General features: G+C 37.3%; 1 protein-coding gene across 1 annotated transcript in view; it reads left to right on the top strand.

Annotated features, from left to right (window-relative positions):
• Nucleotides 1-13,840, top strand: part of aacs (acetoacetyl-CoA synthetase) — a 37,751-nt gene extending 23,911 nt beyond the window's left edge. Inside the window, exons 11-18 of the mRNA XM_044111009.1 lie at nt 448-512; nt 3,449-3,571; nt 9,479-9,592; nt 10,327-10,452; nt 10,575-10,644; nt 11,086-11,144; nt 11,339-11,541; nt 11,652-13,840. Coding sequence (XP_043966944.1) covers nt 448-512; nt 3,449-3,571; nt 9,479-9,592; nt 10,327-10,452; nt 10,575-10,644; nt 11,086-11,144; nt 11,339-11,541; nt 11,652-11,789 — 898 coding nt within the window. The 3' untranslated portion in view covers nt 11,790-13,840. The remainder of the gene's footprint in view (nt 1-447; nt 513-3,448; nt 3,572-9,478; nt 9,593-10,326; nt 10,453-10,574; nt 10,645-11,085; nt 11,145-11,338; nt 11,542-11,651) is intronic.
• The last annotated feature ends 3,456 nt before the right edge of the window (nt 13,841-17,296 follow it).

Raw genomic sequence — 17,296 nt, 5'->3', positions numbered from 1 at the left:
AATTATTCATTTATCAATTCCTTTACCATTAAATAATTTGGAACCAAAATTTGTGCAAATTCTTAAATAAATTACATTTCATTTGGTCATGTTTTTTTAAAGTCTTCAGTGGTGTTAATAGATCATAATATGAGAGTGTTAAAATTTTTGGGCATGTTATTGCATGGTCCATAAAAGAGTGTGTACATTGTTTCTTGCAGAAAGTTCCAGGAAAACATCTGGAATGTTCTTCATTTATCCAGCAATATGCGCTTCACAATTTAGAGTACAATACATGTATGTAGGAGGCTATAAATGGTTATGAAGATTCTTGAAACCTCTGATGCAAGTCTATTCTTTTCCCAGAAAACTAATCTGTCTTTAGAATGACCTATTAAGGAATTATTCATTTTTCTGTTTTTTTTTTCCCAAACAGTTCATGTCTGTGTCCACTTTTCTCATTTCTAGCATCACCATCTTTGGCACTGGGGCTAAGTGGCTGTCTTTGGTGCAGGAGAAGAACCTCAAACCTTGTGAGTAACCCATCCACAACACACACACGTGCATGAACTTTGAAGGGAAAACACAAACATAGATATAACAAGGAGCTTCTAAGAAAAACCTACTCATGTACTCTTAGAGGATGAAATATGAATTGATTATGAAAAAAATGGACAACATTTTATTTATGTTTGTTTTTGTCGACCAAAACGGTTCCAGTGCAGTAGTTACCAAGAGGGACTTGGAAAAATGTGAATTCTCTTGAACTTTTACATATTTTCTTAGTCATTAAATCCACTCACTCCAGTGTATTTTCATTGAATTTATTGACTAACGTGTTGTGCTTTTGTATGCAACCCTGCATGACACCTTTAAATAAAATTGTCTTCTGTAGGGCATTTGTTAACCATAGGAAAAACTGCACTGTGGTCAGATCAGAGTACAGTTTTACTACTTAGGCCGTGGAAAGCTTTATGTGTTTTGGAAAAATAAACACTGGACATCGTCTTAATATCCATCCTGAATCCACAAGTAGGTGTATTTCCTGGAATAATTCGGATTTATGTTACACAGAAAAATGCGAAATGTTGTACGAATAAGTTTTGACTAGAATGACTCAGTGTCTTGACCTAAATCCAATATACAATATCTAGTAATGGTAATTACTGTTCGGAGATTCTTTCAAATCATTCTTCCTAATGTTGACCTAAAGAAGTAATGGCAGTGATTGTCAAAAGTTAGAAAACTTGGTATTATTATCCTTCCAGATTACAATTACACCCTATATTGTGGTGATCTTCATACATGAAACCTCAACAGAATTTCGCGGGAGTTTGATATTTGTGAAATATATGAGGAAATAAGTATGTTAGATTATTCAAACTCATTGAATTGAATTTAGGCTGCTTTCACAGATTTTTACCTGAACAGAAAAACACAATTTCAAAATATTTATCTGAACATTAGCAGGAATTTTAATATCAGCAGTTGATATTTATGAATCCTCAATAAAACAGGGAAGTTCAACTCCTTTCATTTAAATGCTGTTCAGAGTTCAGAATGTGACCGATCTTTGTGGCTTTTTATTTCTAGTCAGCATTATAAGTATTCAAAAATAGCAACTGTTGTTAAAAATAGTGTTTATAAATTAGACTTTTCTTTGTTTTTCTTTGATCCATGAAACAAACTCTTGTGTATCTAAACTGTCATTTGTGTATATAAACTGTCTCCCCTCGCTTCAGACTAATGAAGAAAACTGAGACAAAACATAGGGAGCTTCAGATCTTTTCGAATGAAACCAGTTAACCTAGTGTGAGTTACAGAACTGGTCTTGCACTTAAATGTTAAAGTCCCGAAAGACATCATCTTTCTTTTTTTTTTTTTTTACCTTCCCCTTCCCAAGCCACTTGATCCAGCTGGCATTGTGTATGTGTGTGGGGTGTGTATGCAAGTGTGTGCTTGGATTCTTATTAGTAAGAGACCGAGGCAAAGGGAGATGTTTCTAGCTGTGTGAGTTTAAGATTGGGTGTGTGTGTGCGTGCGTGGGCGTGTGTGTGTGTGTGTGTGTGTGTAGTGTGCAAGCATGACTTGACTGGGCTCGATTTAGGAAGCATCTTCACTGACTGCCCCAGTGGAGAAGCCCTTTTTCCTGAGCTGACATTTGGACTGGACACCTGGAGGCATGGTGGGGGGTTGCAGAAGTTCCCACTGTGTCTAGGCGTGTGTGTGTGTGGGGGGGGGGGGTTGGGGGGGGTGCGTGCACGCACTTATGGGGTGAGGGTCGGTTGCTGGAAGCCTCTCGGTTCACAGGGTGTTATTGGCATGTGGTTTGGGCATCTGTGGGTAACATAGAGCATGTGCATAGATCCTGGGGATGACACCTAAAGTGTGTGTGCATGTGTGTTTCAGTAAATAGGGGCTTGTAGGCTCTGTCACAGCAGGGTGGCTAACTGCAATAACACAACATGTTGGGGTGCCAGGAGCCACAGCTGTTCGCAGGTGCTTGCCCACTTTTTTGTGTGCCGATTCCTAATTTGGTTGAAATTATTGCCGCCTGCAACTGTATTTGCTTTTTTGATACAGCTGCTACTGTGATAAGTGAATTACAGCAGTGATCACAAGACAAAGCATGGAATTATTTCAGAAAATTGTTAGCAGAAGTTGGGAGTTGTTTTGTCATCACAACAATAGTATTTCAATTTCCATTATATTTTTTTTTTTGCAAAGACACAAATTAGTCTGTAGGTGGGGTTTAATGTAATGAATTAAAAAGAAGACATTTCACAAAGCTGTAACCAGGTTGATTTTGAAATTAAGATGACTACATACCTAAACACATTTTACTGCACCTGCTGTGATTATGTGAAGTTGATAACCTCCCATTTACAGCATCACCATCAATTATAGGGTTGAATACCTACTTGTGATCTTTTAGTGGCCAACTGATGAAGATTGTTGTGTGACTGATGCTGAGATTTAAGCTTCAGGGCAGCTAATTGCAGAAATTACAGACAAATTGTTGTTTAAAGATTACTAATATCAGGCTGTTCTACCACTGTTTAACATAGATAACATGATAGACGGACCACAGTAGTCACAACCAAGATATGTAGATTACCATGTATAAAATCCGTGTATCAGCAGCAAAGAATATACTGTACAATTCAGGTACAAAACTTGAGAAGGGTTATTCAGAAAGTTTTAGAAGACCTTCAGAAAGTATGAACGTCTATTGATTAACACCACCTTAAAAGGTTACCAAAAGCTTGGGTCTTTGGAAAGAGAAGAAATGAGGTGTTGTAACTTTTGCACATTACTTAACATGCTGTAAAATTACCTGACAAATTTAATTCATTTTGGAAACAATCTGTGTTTATTCTGTTTGAAAATTAAAAGAGCAACTATTCCGGAAGCAGTTGTTAAAATGTTTTCTTACTTTTTTTTTTAATTTGACCTTCCTCTGTCTCAGCGGAATCGCACGACCTTCAGTCTCTTCATACCATACTGTCCACTGGATCACCTCTCAAACCTCAGAGCTACGACTACGTCTATCGCTCCATCAAGAGCACTGTGCTACTGGGCTCCATCTCAGGTAAACAAGCTATGTTAACTTTAGACATACGTAGATTTGAGTTTCCCACAAAAAGGAAAACAAGTGTTGGTCTTTCAATCATCTCCTCTTTACTTTTTTCTCATCTCTCTACTTCTCTTTCTGTCTTCATTCGGGGTCAGATGCTTTTATGTTCAGTTAAATTCTTCTTTATGGTCAGAGTATCTACAAAGGATCCGTAGAGAGAAACAAAAAGGCACAGATGGCACTGATACTGAAACCTGTGAAATAGCTGAAATACAGTTTATAAATATTCTAGCCGTTTGTTACCATATAAAGATGTGGGTATTTTTCTGTAATGAGTAAAAGCTGAACTTGAAGAGAAAAAAAAAAGATTCATAAATTCTTCTGGTTTAGAATCTTTAAACAGCCATTTATATGACAAACATGCACTGAAATACAATTTGACAAGAGTAATAGGCTGTAATTTGTAAGCCTCTGAAAGAAAATTAGAAATTAACTTCTGAGGGTCTACAGAAGAAATGGTTATCAAGTTCTAGTAACTGCAGCCAAATATTCAAAGATTCAAGTATGTTGCAGGTGAAAATCTCACAAAAGACCCAGTTCACCCCCTTTTCTGCCTTGTCGAGCAGAAAATAAGGAGCTAGGCTTTGGGTGAAGAGTCTCAATAAGTGTTGCAGAGGCATTGGACGAGAACCAATATTAAGCAGAAATGAAAAATGTAGAAAAGTTGAGTTAAAAAATCCACTAATTTCAAACCTTCCACTTGAGTGATTTCTGATGTTTAGTAATTTGGGCTTTTGCGAAACATCCCGGATCAGAATTTAAGCTGATATGTTGGATACGGCTTATTCACCACTTTCTTTCAAGTGAGTTGTAAAGCTACAGCGAAGCTAATAGTCAGAATAAAATGTGGAATTCTTCTAAAGAACTGTTAAGTAGGAAGGATGGTCAGATTAAATGTGGCGTAGTTTTCCCTTCTTTAAGAAGCTGATTGATCTCAAGTTATAAACTCAGTTTCAAAACTAAGAACTGGTTTGTGGCACTGTTCAGCATTCCTTTGTGATGCAAAATTAGCAACAAAGCATATGTGACACTAACACAAAGAGCTGGAGCAAACAAAGAAAATTTCAGCAAGATAATATATATATAACTGCGTCTTCGTCACAGCACAGTCATGCACCGAAAAACTCACACACAGCCTCTCTCAGCCTCCTTTGTGATTTTGACAGGTCAATAGAATGCTATCTGTCTATTTCAGTGAGTCCGGAAACGTTTAACATTTAGCAGAGGCTGGGTGACTGACGTCGAATGCACATCAGCATATACACCCACACTTATGTACGCAAATATTCACATGCACCCGGACGAACACACAAGCTCCCGTTGGCATGCAAGACGAGAGAGTGGACATGGGCGTCGACCTGAGTGCCAATCATTAAACGGAAATGTTGAAAGGCAAAGAGCAGAACTGTACACAACAAGAACGACTGGAGTTATTTTCCACAACTTTTGTCATGCTTTGTTACATACTGTTCACATTCGCATTTGTTATATAGTATGCATTACACATGCCTGCTAAACCAACATCATGATGATTGGCTCTCAAGAGAGGTAATTTGTTTTTCAAATTGCAAAAATAAACCTGTATTTATGTTTCAGTTATGGGAAATTTTGAGACACATCCATCCATCCATTTTCTGTTCACCCTTGTCCCTATTGGGGTCAGCAGGTGTGCTGGTGCCTATCTCCAGCGAACGTTTTGGGCGAGAGGCGGGGTACTGTCGCAGGCTACACAGAGACAGACAGGACAAACAGCCATGCACACACACACACACACACACACACACGCACACACACACACACACACACACACACACACACACACACACACACACACACACACCTAAGGACAATTTAGAGAGACCAATTAACCTGACAGTCATGTTTTTGGACTGTGGGAGGAACCCAGAGAGAACCCACGCATGCACAGAGAGAACATGTGCAGCCATTTTGAGGCACAAAGTTTGCTAAATTATTATATAATCTATTAGCTGTTTTTGAGGAAAATCCTGAGACATTTGGACTCCTCAGGTAAAATAGCACTTTTTTAAAGCTGGGTTTGCAAACTTTGTGGTTTGGTTCCTTCAACTGTTTTAATAAAAGAAATAAACATAAACTGTAGATGAAATGTAAGAGGTAAAGGATATTTTTCTAGATTTGAGAACAAAAAATTGTTGGTGTGCCTGTGAATTTATCTGACCATTTTCAATATGCTGTCCTGTTTAAAGAAAAACATCTTCACAGCGTGGTGTGTTCAGGGTGTCTCTGCAGCACATGCTGTTTGGCCTTTAAGCCAAAAAGTTCAAATTTGTTCTCGTCTAACCAGAGCACCTCGTTTGGTGTCTCTGATGTGGCTTGTGCCAAACTGCAAATGAGATTTATTATAGCTTTCCAGGAATCTCACCACTCTTTCATGAAGACCAGATTTGTGGAATGCACAAATAATAGATGTCTTATAACCTGAGGAGCAGATCAGCTTCTCTAAAGTTGCATTGGGCTTTTTGGCTGTTTTTCTGTCAATAATGCTCCTATTGCTGTCATTTTAGATGGACAACCATGTCATGGTTTGAAAGTAGTGCCATGCTCTTTCCATTTTGTTCTGATTATTTCAAAAGTGCTCTAAGAGATGTTGAAAGTTTTTTGATACAGTCTTGTTTGAAATCTAACTCTTAGTCATTTACAAATAGACCATGATATTTATTTTGTAATTATTGAGAAAGGAGCATGTTTATACAAGGACTTTCTTATTTTTATTTCATGCTCCATTTTTACTGTAAATAATGTAAGAGTATGCATTTGTGACCTGTTGGTGTTCATGATGGGACTTATGTTACTAATTAAGCAGCTTTTAACGACAGTTTGAGAGTTTCAATTGTACATATTTAGAGTTAATAGGGTAAAAAATGGTTGAATCCACACAAAATTTTAAGATTTTTTTTATTTATAAACAGTCACTTTCTTTCCACTTAACTATTATTTATGACTTTCTGTTGATCTACCACATGAGAACCAAAACATGTATATTGTTGTTTGACATTGTAACAGTAAAATGTGATAACCTTGAAAAGTACTTGCAAGGTGTTATGAATTGTGTTTTACAAAAAAAGTTCTGATTATGCATAACCATTTTATACACACAGGGTTAAACTGAAATTGAACTGCCTGTTCAGTCTTTTGACCTGAAGCTATCTTAGAAAAATGACCTGTTTGACTAAACTTCCGCTCCTATCAAATTGTCTTAATATTTTTTCACAACCTACATAGTTATGCTGGCAATTAATATCATGGATTCATCATTTTAGAGTGAGATTTTGTTCTCTGTGTTAATGTTTGTTAGTCGGAAAAGCTGGTCCCCTTGTCGCCAAGGGCATCAGCAGGCTGCAGCCCTCTTGGCTGCCAACTGCCCTAACCTTGACCCCCGAGGTCAACAACTCCGTTGGTGTGTGCGTGTGTGCGCATGTGTGATAGGATTTATCACAGCATATGTGCCACTGTGACCACTGCCTGGTGGCATATGTGAAGGGCCACTGTGTAGATTTCACCCTGTGCCACTGTGTGTCAACTCCAGAATAGATATACAGACTTTCCCAGCAGTACTTTAAAGCTTATGGAGATTTTATTTGCATTATGAACCACTTTCTCAAAGATGCTGTGTTTTTTAGGGTGTTGGCGTGTGTTTGTGTGTGTCCCTGCCAGCATGAACGTGGCTTTCTCCTCACCAGGTGGTTTTAACACTGTCACTGCTGGATTCCCTGGATTCTAATGTACCTCCGTCTGACTGTCCATATGTCGACTCTATGCTCCCCTTTTACTCCATCTCCTCCGGGGACTATGTGTTCCTGCAAGTTGTTTGAATCTGTGACTTTCACAATATGCTTTCTTTGTACAATCTACTTAAAAAAAAAAAATCATGAATGCAGCCGAAGATTAAATATGGTGGTTGACGCTTTAGTTTGTGGCAGTTGGCGGCTTTGTCTGGCCCTGAAATGTCCCAGAGGATGTTCAAAGCCTTTACACCTCCACATACACACACATCCATAGTGAAAAGCACCAACTGAAGAGTGCTGCTTGGAGCACAAGATCAATGTGACAAGCTAGCTTCTTGTTTATACACACAGTCTTTGCACAAGGAATGGCACGGAAAGCATCCCAAGAAAGCCACAGCGACTTTTGCTTTTAAATATACTTCTCTGTGTATTTGCTTGCATGTTTGTGCCCACCTATGCAGATGAGAGTAACAATAAGATAATTGTCTATCTTCCCACTATAAGTGTGTTTGTGTGTAATCAGAAGACAATGTTTCCTCTTTCTCCAGGGAGCCAATTAAAGCTCAATAAAGAACCTGGCAGACAGACACAGAGACTGAGTGTAAAGAACAGATAGAAAAGGAAGAAAAAGAGAAAGAGAGGGAGGAGCAGTAGAAGGGCAGGGAGCGAGGGTACAAGATGGATGGATGTAGCCTGTGATACAGAGAGGAGCGACGCAGGGAGGTAGAGAGCGAACAATGGGAGGGGAGATGAATAGAGTGTGTCAGGAATAGTTGATGATTGGAGGGTAGAAAGAGATAAATAGGTACGTGTATGTATGTGAGTGTGTGTGTCATCATGACAGTCTTAGGAAGGTGTTGGAAAGGAGAACTCCTAAATAGGTCAGCGGAGGTGGAGCAGTGCGCTAACACCGCCAGTTTGCGGTAGCAGTTCCAGACAGATGCTACGACAAATTGAAGTAATGTCCCCGGCCCAGTGGTCTCTGGAGACACAGGGATGCTGCTGTAAGCTGCAGCACTGAGCATTTCAGGTACGGTAGCTTGTGTGAAACAGAGCAGCAAACAGGAGCAAAAGTTCAAAAATGAAAAAACTAATTGAACTTGATGTTTGGCGTGGGACAGTCACTGGTGTCACGTTACACCAAGACCTAAAAAACAAGTTAGTTTCAAAAGTGCTAAAAGAATGTCAATCTGTTCCTGCTGGGAGGAGATATCAGAAAGATTTATTTATTTTTTTCTCATTCCTGCTTGGGGCATATAGTGACACAGCAATGTAACCTCTTGCTACACGTTGCTGGTCAGCTGGCTGACTGTAAGCTTTTTTTTCTTGCTTGCAAAAATTATTTAAAAAAAAATATTTCCAAAAACACCATCATAACATAGCAACTAAAGGTAAACTTGTTTTAAAGCAGCCTGTAAGCTACTAGTAGTATATCCATAAAGCAGCTGATGGTGGGCTTACAGAGGGCTTAGCTAATTAACCAGCTACCATCAGCTTGTTAGACTTCTGTTTCTCTTTGGTGAGCAAAAGGTATAATTTACTGTGGAATACACTTGGAAGCACCAGCTAAACATAGAAAATGTATGATTTAATGATTTAAATCTAAATAGCAATTAATGATGTTATCACTAACACTGTTAATAGTTTACTAATCCGTGTTGTGGGTCTAAAAATAACCTCTGCTTTTATTTTAAGTCAAAACAATTTGATCACAGTACACATATTAGAAAAAAATTGCATTGTAAAAACTTCAAACCTGTGAAACTATGCAATTTTTACTTGGTATTTCCAGACCATTAGCATCTTATACACTTCCATGCCTCCTTGAGCTGGATTTGAAATAACTCTGATAGGTTGGTATTATAATGGCTAAGAAAACATATAAAACCTTCGATAAAGAAAGGTCAAGAGTTTGACTTTCCTAAATCCGAACCTCAATAAAAGAGTTGTGTTCAGTCAGAAAACATATATGAAGAATATTCTGTGTAAACTCAGAAGACGAGTAGTGAAATGAATCTACTAATACAAAATAAACCCCTTAAAACACAAGTTGTGGCAATTTTCATTAACCGCTGTTTGTCTTTATATTTCTCCCCAGGTGGGACTGATATAGTTTCGTGTTTCATGGGCCAAAACCCAACGGTTCCTGTGTACCGGGGCGAGATCCAGTCAAGAAACCTCGGCATGGCCGTGGAAGCCTGGAGTACTGAGGGTAAGACGATGTGAACGTGTTTGGTGTAGGAGAATCTCCCAGTAAATTAATGCCTTTCTTTTAGTCTTCAGTCAAAGTTTAGCAGCTGTTAAATTGTAGGAAAGCTGCAATATTGATAAAAATGAAAAGTAAGCACATTTATTTCTCATGAGATGCCCTTGAACTTCTAATTTGCTTTTGAAGCCCAACAACATACTAAATTTTTAAGAAGATTTAATTTGAGGAGACCCTTATGTGCATTGTAGATTAATAAGTTATAAAAGTATATGTCCACTAATAAAAGATAAGGCAGTGTGAAATCAACTTTCCCTGGAGAAATGCCATTACAAATAACTGGGAAACAGTATTTCTAATAGCAATACTTTTTCCTCTAGTAGTTTGTTGGGAGTTTTGAAAGTCCTTTATATTTTTTCATTGATTTTAGCCCATCATTCCCCAGCTCCCTTCTGCAGGCTGTTTCTGCCACCTCAAAGGAAAGTGGACTGAGGGATCATTTGAAGCCATTCAGCCTGGGATTATTTCAGTCAGTGTTTAAGGCTTTAACCCTTTCCAGCAGAGCGGTTAGGGCTGTGTAGAATCACACAGTGTTCTAGGCGGTGTGTTGGACATATTCTGCTGCTGTGCACAACTATTAATTACTGCTCAGTTAAATTTATCTGTAGTATTTGCTGCAGTACAAGCTATAAAATGTTTCTGATGAAAAATGTGATTTTGTGTGTGTTGGTTGTAACCAGGTAAGCCAGTTTGGGATGAGAGCGGTGAACTTGTCTGCCTGAAGCCAATCCCCTGCCAACCAACTCACTTCTGGAATGATGAAAATGGGAGCAAATACCACAAAGCTTACTTTTCTACATTTCCTGGTAAAAACACAATAAACAATCAAATAAGAAAACCTTATTTGATTGTCAGATAATCAGTTTTTATGTACAGATTATAATAAGTAATAGTAAAAGTAATGGTTTTGATTGTTGTTGTGCTTTAGGTGTGTGGGCCCATGGAGATTATTGCAAAATCAACCCAAAGACAGGAGGCATCGTTATGCTTGGGAGAAGGTCAGTTGTTTCACCATTTTGCTCACAGATGATCGGTTATAGTAAATATTGAAACCAAGTATTTTTTTTTATTATTGCAATTTTACTTATGGTAATTTCTTTTTCAAGCAATGCAGCTGAAGAGGTTTTTATTTGTTTTATATTGGTTACTACAGAGAAAAAAAGTCAGTTAAATATACAATTTTTGTTATCTCGGTAAATACATTTTTTTAGCATAAATTGCTTTTCCCTGACAACAATAATTAACACTGTAGTTATCCATTTCTAATTTTGTATGAGACTATAGTGCTATGGAAATAACTAGAAAAATGCACTATTTTGAATTATATATGGAAGAAGCTAGTGGAAAAACATTTCTTTAACTTTGTATATTTCACTTTTTGCTCTTTCTGGTAGTGGTATATGTATAGCACACATAGTAAACTTGTGATTGTACTGCAGCGATGGCACACTGAATCCCAACGGAGTTCGCTTTGGGAGCTCAGAGATCTACAACATCGGTGAGTTTTAAGGACGGAGGCAAAAAGGAGGGCAAAATCATTGTTATGATAATAATTTAGCTTAGATCCTCTTTTAGTTCTTTGGAGCAAAAGAAAACAATTGTCTAAAAATGAAATTCTTCCCACCTCCTGTCTCGCATATGCTCTTCTCATTTTTGTTTTTCCGTCTTCTTCTTTGCTTTCCTTTCTTGCAGTGGAGGCTTTCGAGGAAGTGTCAGACAGTCTTTGTGTGCCCCAGTACAATGCAGATGGAGAGGAAAGAGTTATTTTGTTCTTAAAGATGGCTCCTGGAAAGCCCTTCCATCCGGAGCTGGTGACAAAGATTAAAGGAGCCATCAGAAAAGCTTTGTCTGCCCGACACATCCCCGCCTTGCTCCTGGAAACAAAAGACATTCCCGTAAGAGATCTTGAATATCAGTCAGATATGTATAAAACTATCAGATCGTCTTAAAGACAGCAGGAGTCAGCTGCCGCTCGAATGACAGCCTTTGTTTCCCCTCTTGGCAGTACACCATCAGCGGGAAGAAGGTGGAGGTTGCTGTGAAGCAGATCATTGCTGGTCGGGAGGTTGCACAGAGAGGAGCGTTCTCCAATCCCGACTCACTGGACCTCTACAAGAACATTCCTGAGCTGCAAAACTATTAAACATACATGACTGAGGAGAGACTCTACAAACATCAATTTTAATAAAACTGTCTTGGGTAGAGGGAGGGATGGTGGAAAATGGAGGTGCTCTAGAATTTATGGTTAGCAGAAATGGGAACAAGTGTTTTTAAAACAATAGGGAATTACATAATTGCATCATAAGCTGATAGTACAATGCAGGGAGACTTTACACCATGAGGTACACTGGTCGATAGGCAAGCTTTAAATACTGTCTTTATGCTGCTGCTTTTAGTGTGTCAAGCTGTTTAAATAAATGTTAACAGAATTACACTTTGGGTATAATGTGATGCACAGCAGTGCTTGTGAGTCGGCTTATCCTGTAAAGCTTGCTATGAAAACTTTAAGCGCAGCATTAAGTGTTTGCGTTCACAGTTTGATTTTCATCATCCTTTAAAGAATCTCATCTCTCTGCAGTTCTCATCTCTACCCCTGATGCTGCTTCAGAGAAGCTTTAGGAATAAAATCTGGGAAGGTTTGCAGAAAAATACTCATAAAGCTTCATTTCATGCCAGCAGATCATTGTTATATGGTGTGCATTGCTTTATTGATGTATGTCTGAGTATATATATATATATATGCATATTAATAAGACGGCTAATGTATTTTTTTGGAAGATGAACTTGTGTTTATAATTATGCATTCAAATATAACCGTCTAAACATAACCAAAGGTTGGGATTCTGTTTGGATCTTGCATGAAATGTCAAAGTTTACTGAAGATAATTAGGAATCCTGGATGCACTCACAGCACTGCCTGTTTTTCACATCTCTTTATGGTTACATTGAAATCTTTTTTAATTTTATTTTTAATAGCTAACCTCGGTTGGTTCAGTGTTTCTTCCTACTTGAATACTGTTCTGTTTTACAATGTTGATGTGGAAGTTCTCCTTCTATCTGTGCATTTGATCTTCATCTCTTATGCCCATTGTAAAAGCATTCACCTTTTTTTCTCTGTGTGTCTCAATATCATCACAAACCTAAATGTATTTTATTGGGATTTTGTTGAAAGATCCATGCAAAGTAGTGCATAAAGTGGACAAAATGATACATGATTTTAAAAATTGTGTATCATGACATATCCACTATGTTTGAGACAAAACTTTGTAGCACTACTTTTTGTTGGAACTGCATCTGGAAGTCTTTTGTTGTGCATTTCTTCCAGCTTGGCACCTTTATTGCCAGTTATGTACAAAATTGCCCAAGTTTGGTCAGAATTGATGGAAGTCTTGTCATATTCTCAAGTGGATGTAGGTTTGGTGCTTTGACTGGGCCACTATTTTGCTGCCCCTAAGATTTCCTTCCACAATTGTTTTTTTGTTTTTTTTACTGTCCCCCACGTGGGTTTGAGAATCGTCCTATAACTTAAACCATCTGTATTCTCTTGAATTTCAGAATGATAAGGTATTTCTCTTGATTTAGCACATCCGAATCAAGATGTGGTAATTTTGTGACCAAATGTGAAACTTTGACGGGCACTATGGTTTTGATCAAAATTGATCTGCGTTTCTGTACATGTAAATTTTTTTGTTAGTGATTATCTACAACATCACATGTGTCATAGCTTTTTTAATGTTGTTCCCCTTTAATAGATGTTTAATTTTTTTACACTAGGAAAATGTATTTATTCAAAGCCTTTTTATTTGGTATGGGTTGGAGATCCGATGAATGAACTGAAACAGGTTTGCTTGTTTGCGGCATTGTTGGTCAGTATAAAGTAGAAAAAACTGGCAGTCACTGGAAATGTGCCTGACTTAAATGTGAATTTTTGACATTTCACATACAGGGAGCATTTTATAGCATTCATGTGATTTCTGATTGTCACAGTACTCTGTGGTGGGTGGCTTGAATGCAAATATTTTGTGATTTTCTGCTGTTCATCACTAACATTTTCAAATTAATTTAATTTTTCACAGGAGTCCTGTAAAATGAAACAGTATCCCCATACAAATGTTTCATTGACAGTATGTGTGATGTTATTTTGTTCTGTTTAAATAAATAAATATTAGTTCTTTCATGAACTAAAGGATCAGAGGTTGGAGGTTCCCATGTTTCTACGTGTATTGTTGTTTAAGACAGGACTTAAAACTGAAAGCAAAAAGATTAAAATTATTGTTCTTTATATTATAAATAATCTATATCTATATATTATACATCTATTCCATTGTAAGCTCATATTTAGTTAACTGATTGGCTACAGTTGTCTGGATTAAATGAAAATAAACTGGATTAGTATTTGCATAGTTTGTTTTAACCTAATCAAATTATATGTATTTATAAAGGATACTAAAAAAGGGGGGGATTGATCAAAGTGCTGTACAACAAGAGAATAAGTTAAAACATTAAATCATTTTAGACATCAACAGAAATATTGGTCAGAAATTTGAAGATTTGGTTTCTATGCTGACTTTGAAGGAGCTCTAAACTTGACGTCTTACTATGATGTCAAGGGCAAAAAAAGAAGAAAAAGTCCAGAACTTTCTTCTTGTTTTGCACTTTAAGCTAAACCCCAAACACACATTTTTCCCTAATTGGGGAATATGTAGAGTTCTAGTTTGACTTAGGAGTTCCTTCCCTGTGTATTTGCTAATTAATGGTAGTTTTGAAATGTTAACCAAGACTTTCTTCACTGTTTGTATCAATATTTTCAGTTTGGTTCCAGTTTATGGTAAATGGAGTATCCCTTTATCACATCAGCAAATCCGTGCTCTTCACACTGATACCGGCTGATTGGTGTTGTTGTTCAAGTTTGCAGTTCATGATGAAACCTTGGGATGAAGATAAAAGACAGATGGATTGATCCATGAAAAGTTTTCTCTGCGTGAGTGTTGAGTCCTTTCGCGTGGAAGCCACTCATTTTGATCGATGGCTCTTTAAAAAGTAAACTAGGCAGTTTTGAAGATCCCTGTAACCTTTATAGGGAAGTGTGAACTCTCCGACTTGTCAGTCAATCTGATATGGAAAGAAAAAGACAAAAATAGAAAGGATTTGGAAGTCTTGGTTGCTATCATTTTGTAGAAAAAAGGAGTGCAGAAAGAGAGAATGACAGGGGGTCTGGATTTCAGAGTTGAGCGCTTTGCGAAAGCGACTGGTGACAAGCTAAAGTGTTTGCCAAATTCACAAATAACCATCAGTGAAAAGAACCTTTTAAGCTGTTTTTCTCTCAGTCATATTCATTGGTTAAACCAAAGGGCATAACAAAGCAGAAAAATACAATAATGGCTTCATTTTGTACTTGACTGATCATTCAGTTTAGATGGTACTAATTTCAAAAATAAACTGAAACCACTCAGATTAATGACACACCTGTTGTAACCCTCCCGTTATGTTCCAGGTCAAATTGACCCGTTTTAAAGTTTAAACATTTTTTAAAAATAGCTGGAAGCATTTTCTTTTTTAATGAATCTTTTTCTAATTGTCTTAATAGGTGCACTCTCCATAGAAATTGAAAATTTATTCATTTTATACATTTGCACCACCCCCTGTCTTCTTTTTACATAGATACTGTTCAGGTCAATTCGACTCAGCAGTCAAGTTAAAGTTAAAAAAAGATAAAAAAAAATGTCCAATTCCCTTGCAACTATGAACCATATTTCACCACACACACACAAACACACGCCCACACGCACGCACACACTTGTGTGCATGTAAGCCCACTTTCTCATTATTCTTTTTACTTCACTAAGAAACTGCGAGAAAGCAGGTGTTCATACAACATTTGATGAGAACATTTTCTGTTCCTATGGATAAACTCCACCCACACTGACTGACGCAGCAGAAGAGTAGGAAAACATAAATACTCTCTGCAAGACTCATTTATTTTGATTTTAATCAGCGGGTCAATTTGACCCTGAACAGTTTGTGTGTCTCAAGTTCAATTATAAAGATCACCCATTGAAAAAAAAAAATGAAGTGTAATATAAAAAAAGTTACCAAAGATCAATTTCAAGGAAAATATGGTTGTTTTGTTTTTATCAGTGGACATAAAAAATGTAAATCCCACTTTTTATGTCCAAATGAGTAAATGAGTATGTTAAAACAGAAACAGATTGCACAAATATTGATTGAAATGGTTAGTATTGGAGTTAATAATCAGATAAAAAATGTTTTGGAGGAATATTTTGGGTTCTGACATTTTAGCATGATGAAACACTCCCTGGGGCAAATTGACCCACGACCTTTATTGCTGTATCTCAGAAATGAACATAATAGGAGGGTTAATGATTCACAAAACATTTTGCTTGTGTTGGTTATGTACTAGACCGTCTGCATCCAATGCCTTTACTCCTTGCTCCCTAGTTCCCAGCATCATTACCTTTTGTCTGTTCTCTGCAGCCTTTGTGTTTGCTCCTGAGGCCTTTCTTAAAACCCTGTTTTTTGCCTCCTCTTCTCTTCTCTCTTTTTCATTCAACCCTTGACCCTGAAATCGATTGCAGAGTAATATCTTGGAGGATTTCAAAAAAATCCGCTTTGCAAAGATGCGGCTTGGGCAAAATGGGCAGTTGTTTCCTCTACACACTGTTTTGCCTTTTATTGCATAAAGCAATTCAGGAATGTTGCAAAAATAAATTATTTAAATGTCTGAGTATCCAGAGGTGCAAAATAGCTCAAACTGAGACTGAAATAAGATTTACTGCCAGTAGTAATGCTTAAAGCCTCGCCAAAGACAATTAGATTTAGGAACAGACTTAGACTTTGTCAGCCTAGCATGTAGCTATCTTTTAATGAGAATACATTTGCTCTGACTGGACTGTATATTCAGGGACTTGACATGTTAGAGGGCATGTTAGAAGGTTAGAAGGCTGAAAAATTGCATCCACACAACATGATGGTGCCACCACCAAAAATTAAGAAATTTATAAAGTATACATCCTTAAAAATGATCTGCTACTTGTGTTTATCTATTCTTCAAAATTTAACTAACGTACATTACAGTTTGGAGTTTTAGCGAGACAAATTTTCACAGAGTTTACGTTATGGACACCTTTCAAGACCCCAAATATTTATTCCTGCTTTTCTGCATAACAACAGAAGTGGGTATTATTAGTGATTGTGACAAAACCATGTAGATTTTTCATATAAACTTTAACATATAACTTTTAAAAAAAATTTAAAATTTTTCTTTGGGCCTTCATGAAGACATTGTTGTAGTTTTTATGTCATGTGGAAGATACCCCACATAAACGCAAAATACAATTTTCTTCTTAATGAAACTGTTCTCAGGAAGTTGGGTATTTGCAGCCTGAAACAGAAGGAATGCAGATTTAATAGCTAAAAATAAACAAATACATGCAAACACCTCCATGGTTGTCTTTTTTTTATCAAACTGCCACAGAGGGAAAACAGAGGGCAACAGAAAACTTCGAAGGGGGAAAGAAAAAGAAAATTAGGCGCAATGGAGGAAGAAAGAACTCCTAATAATCAGCTAGAGACAGGTAAGGCAAGGAGCTTAGAAACTAGAAGTCAAACCAAACAGAAAGCAAAGAAGAG

This window comes from Gambusia affinis, linkage group LG03, assembly GCF_019740435.1.
Source record: "Gambusia affinis linkage group LG03, SWU_Gaff_1.0, whole genome shotgun sequence".
Classification (NCBI taxonomy): domain Eukaryota; kingdom Metazoa; phylum Chordata; class Actinopteri; order Cyprinodontiformes; family Poeciliidae; genus Gambusia; species Gambusia affinis.
Note: the sequence above shows the minus strand (reverse complement) of the source record. Positions and strands in the feature narration are given on the sequence as shown.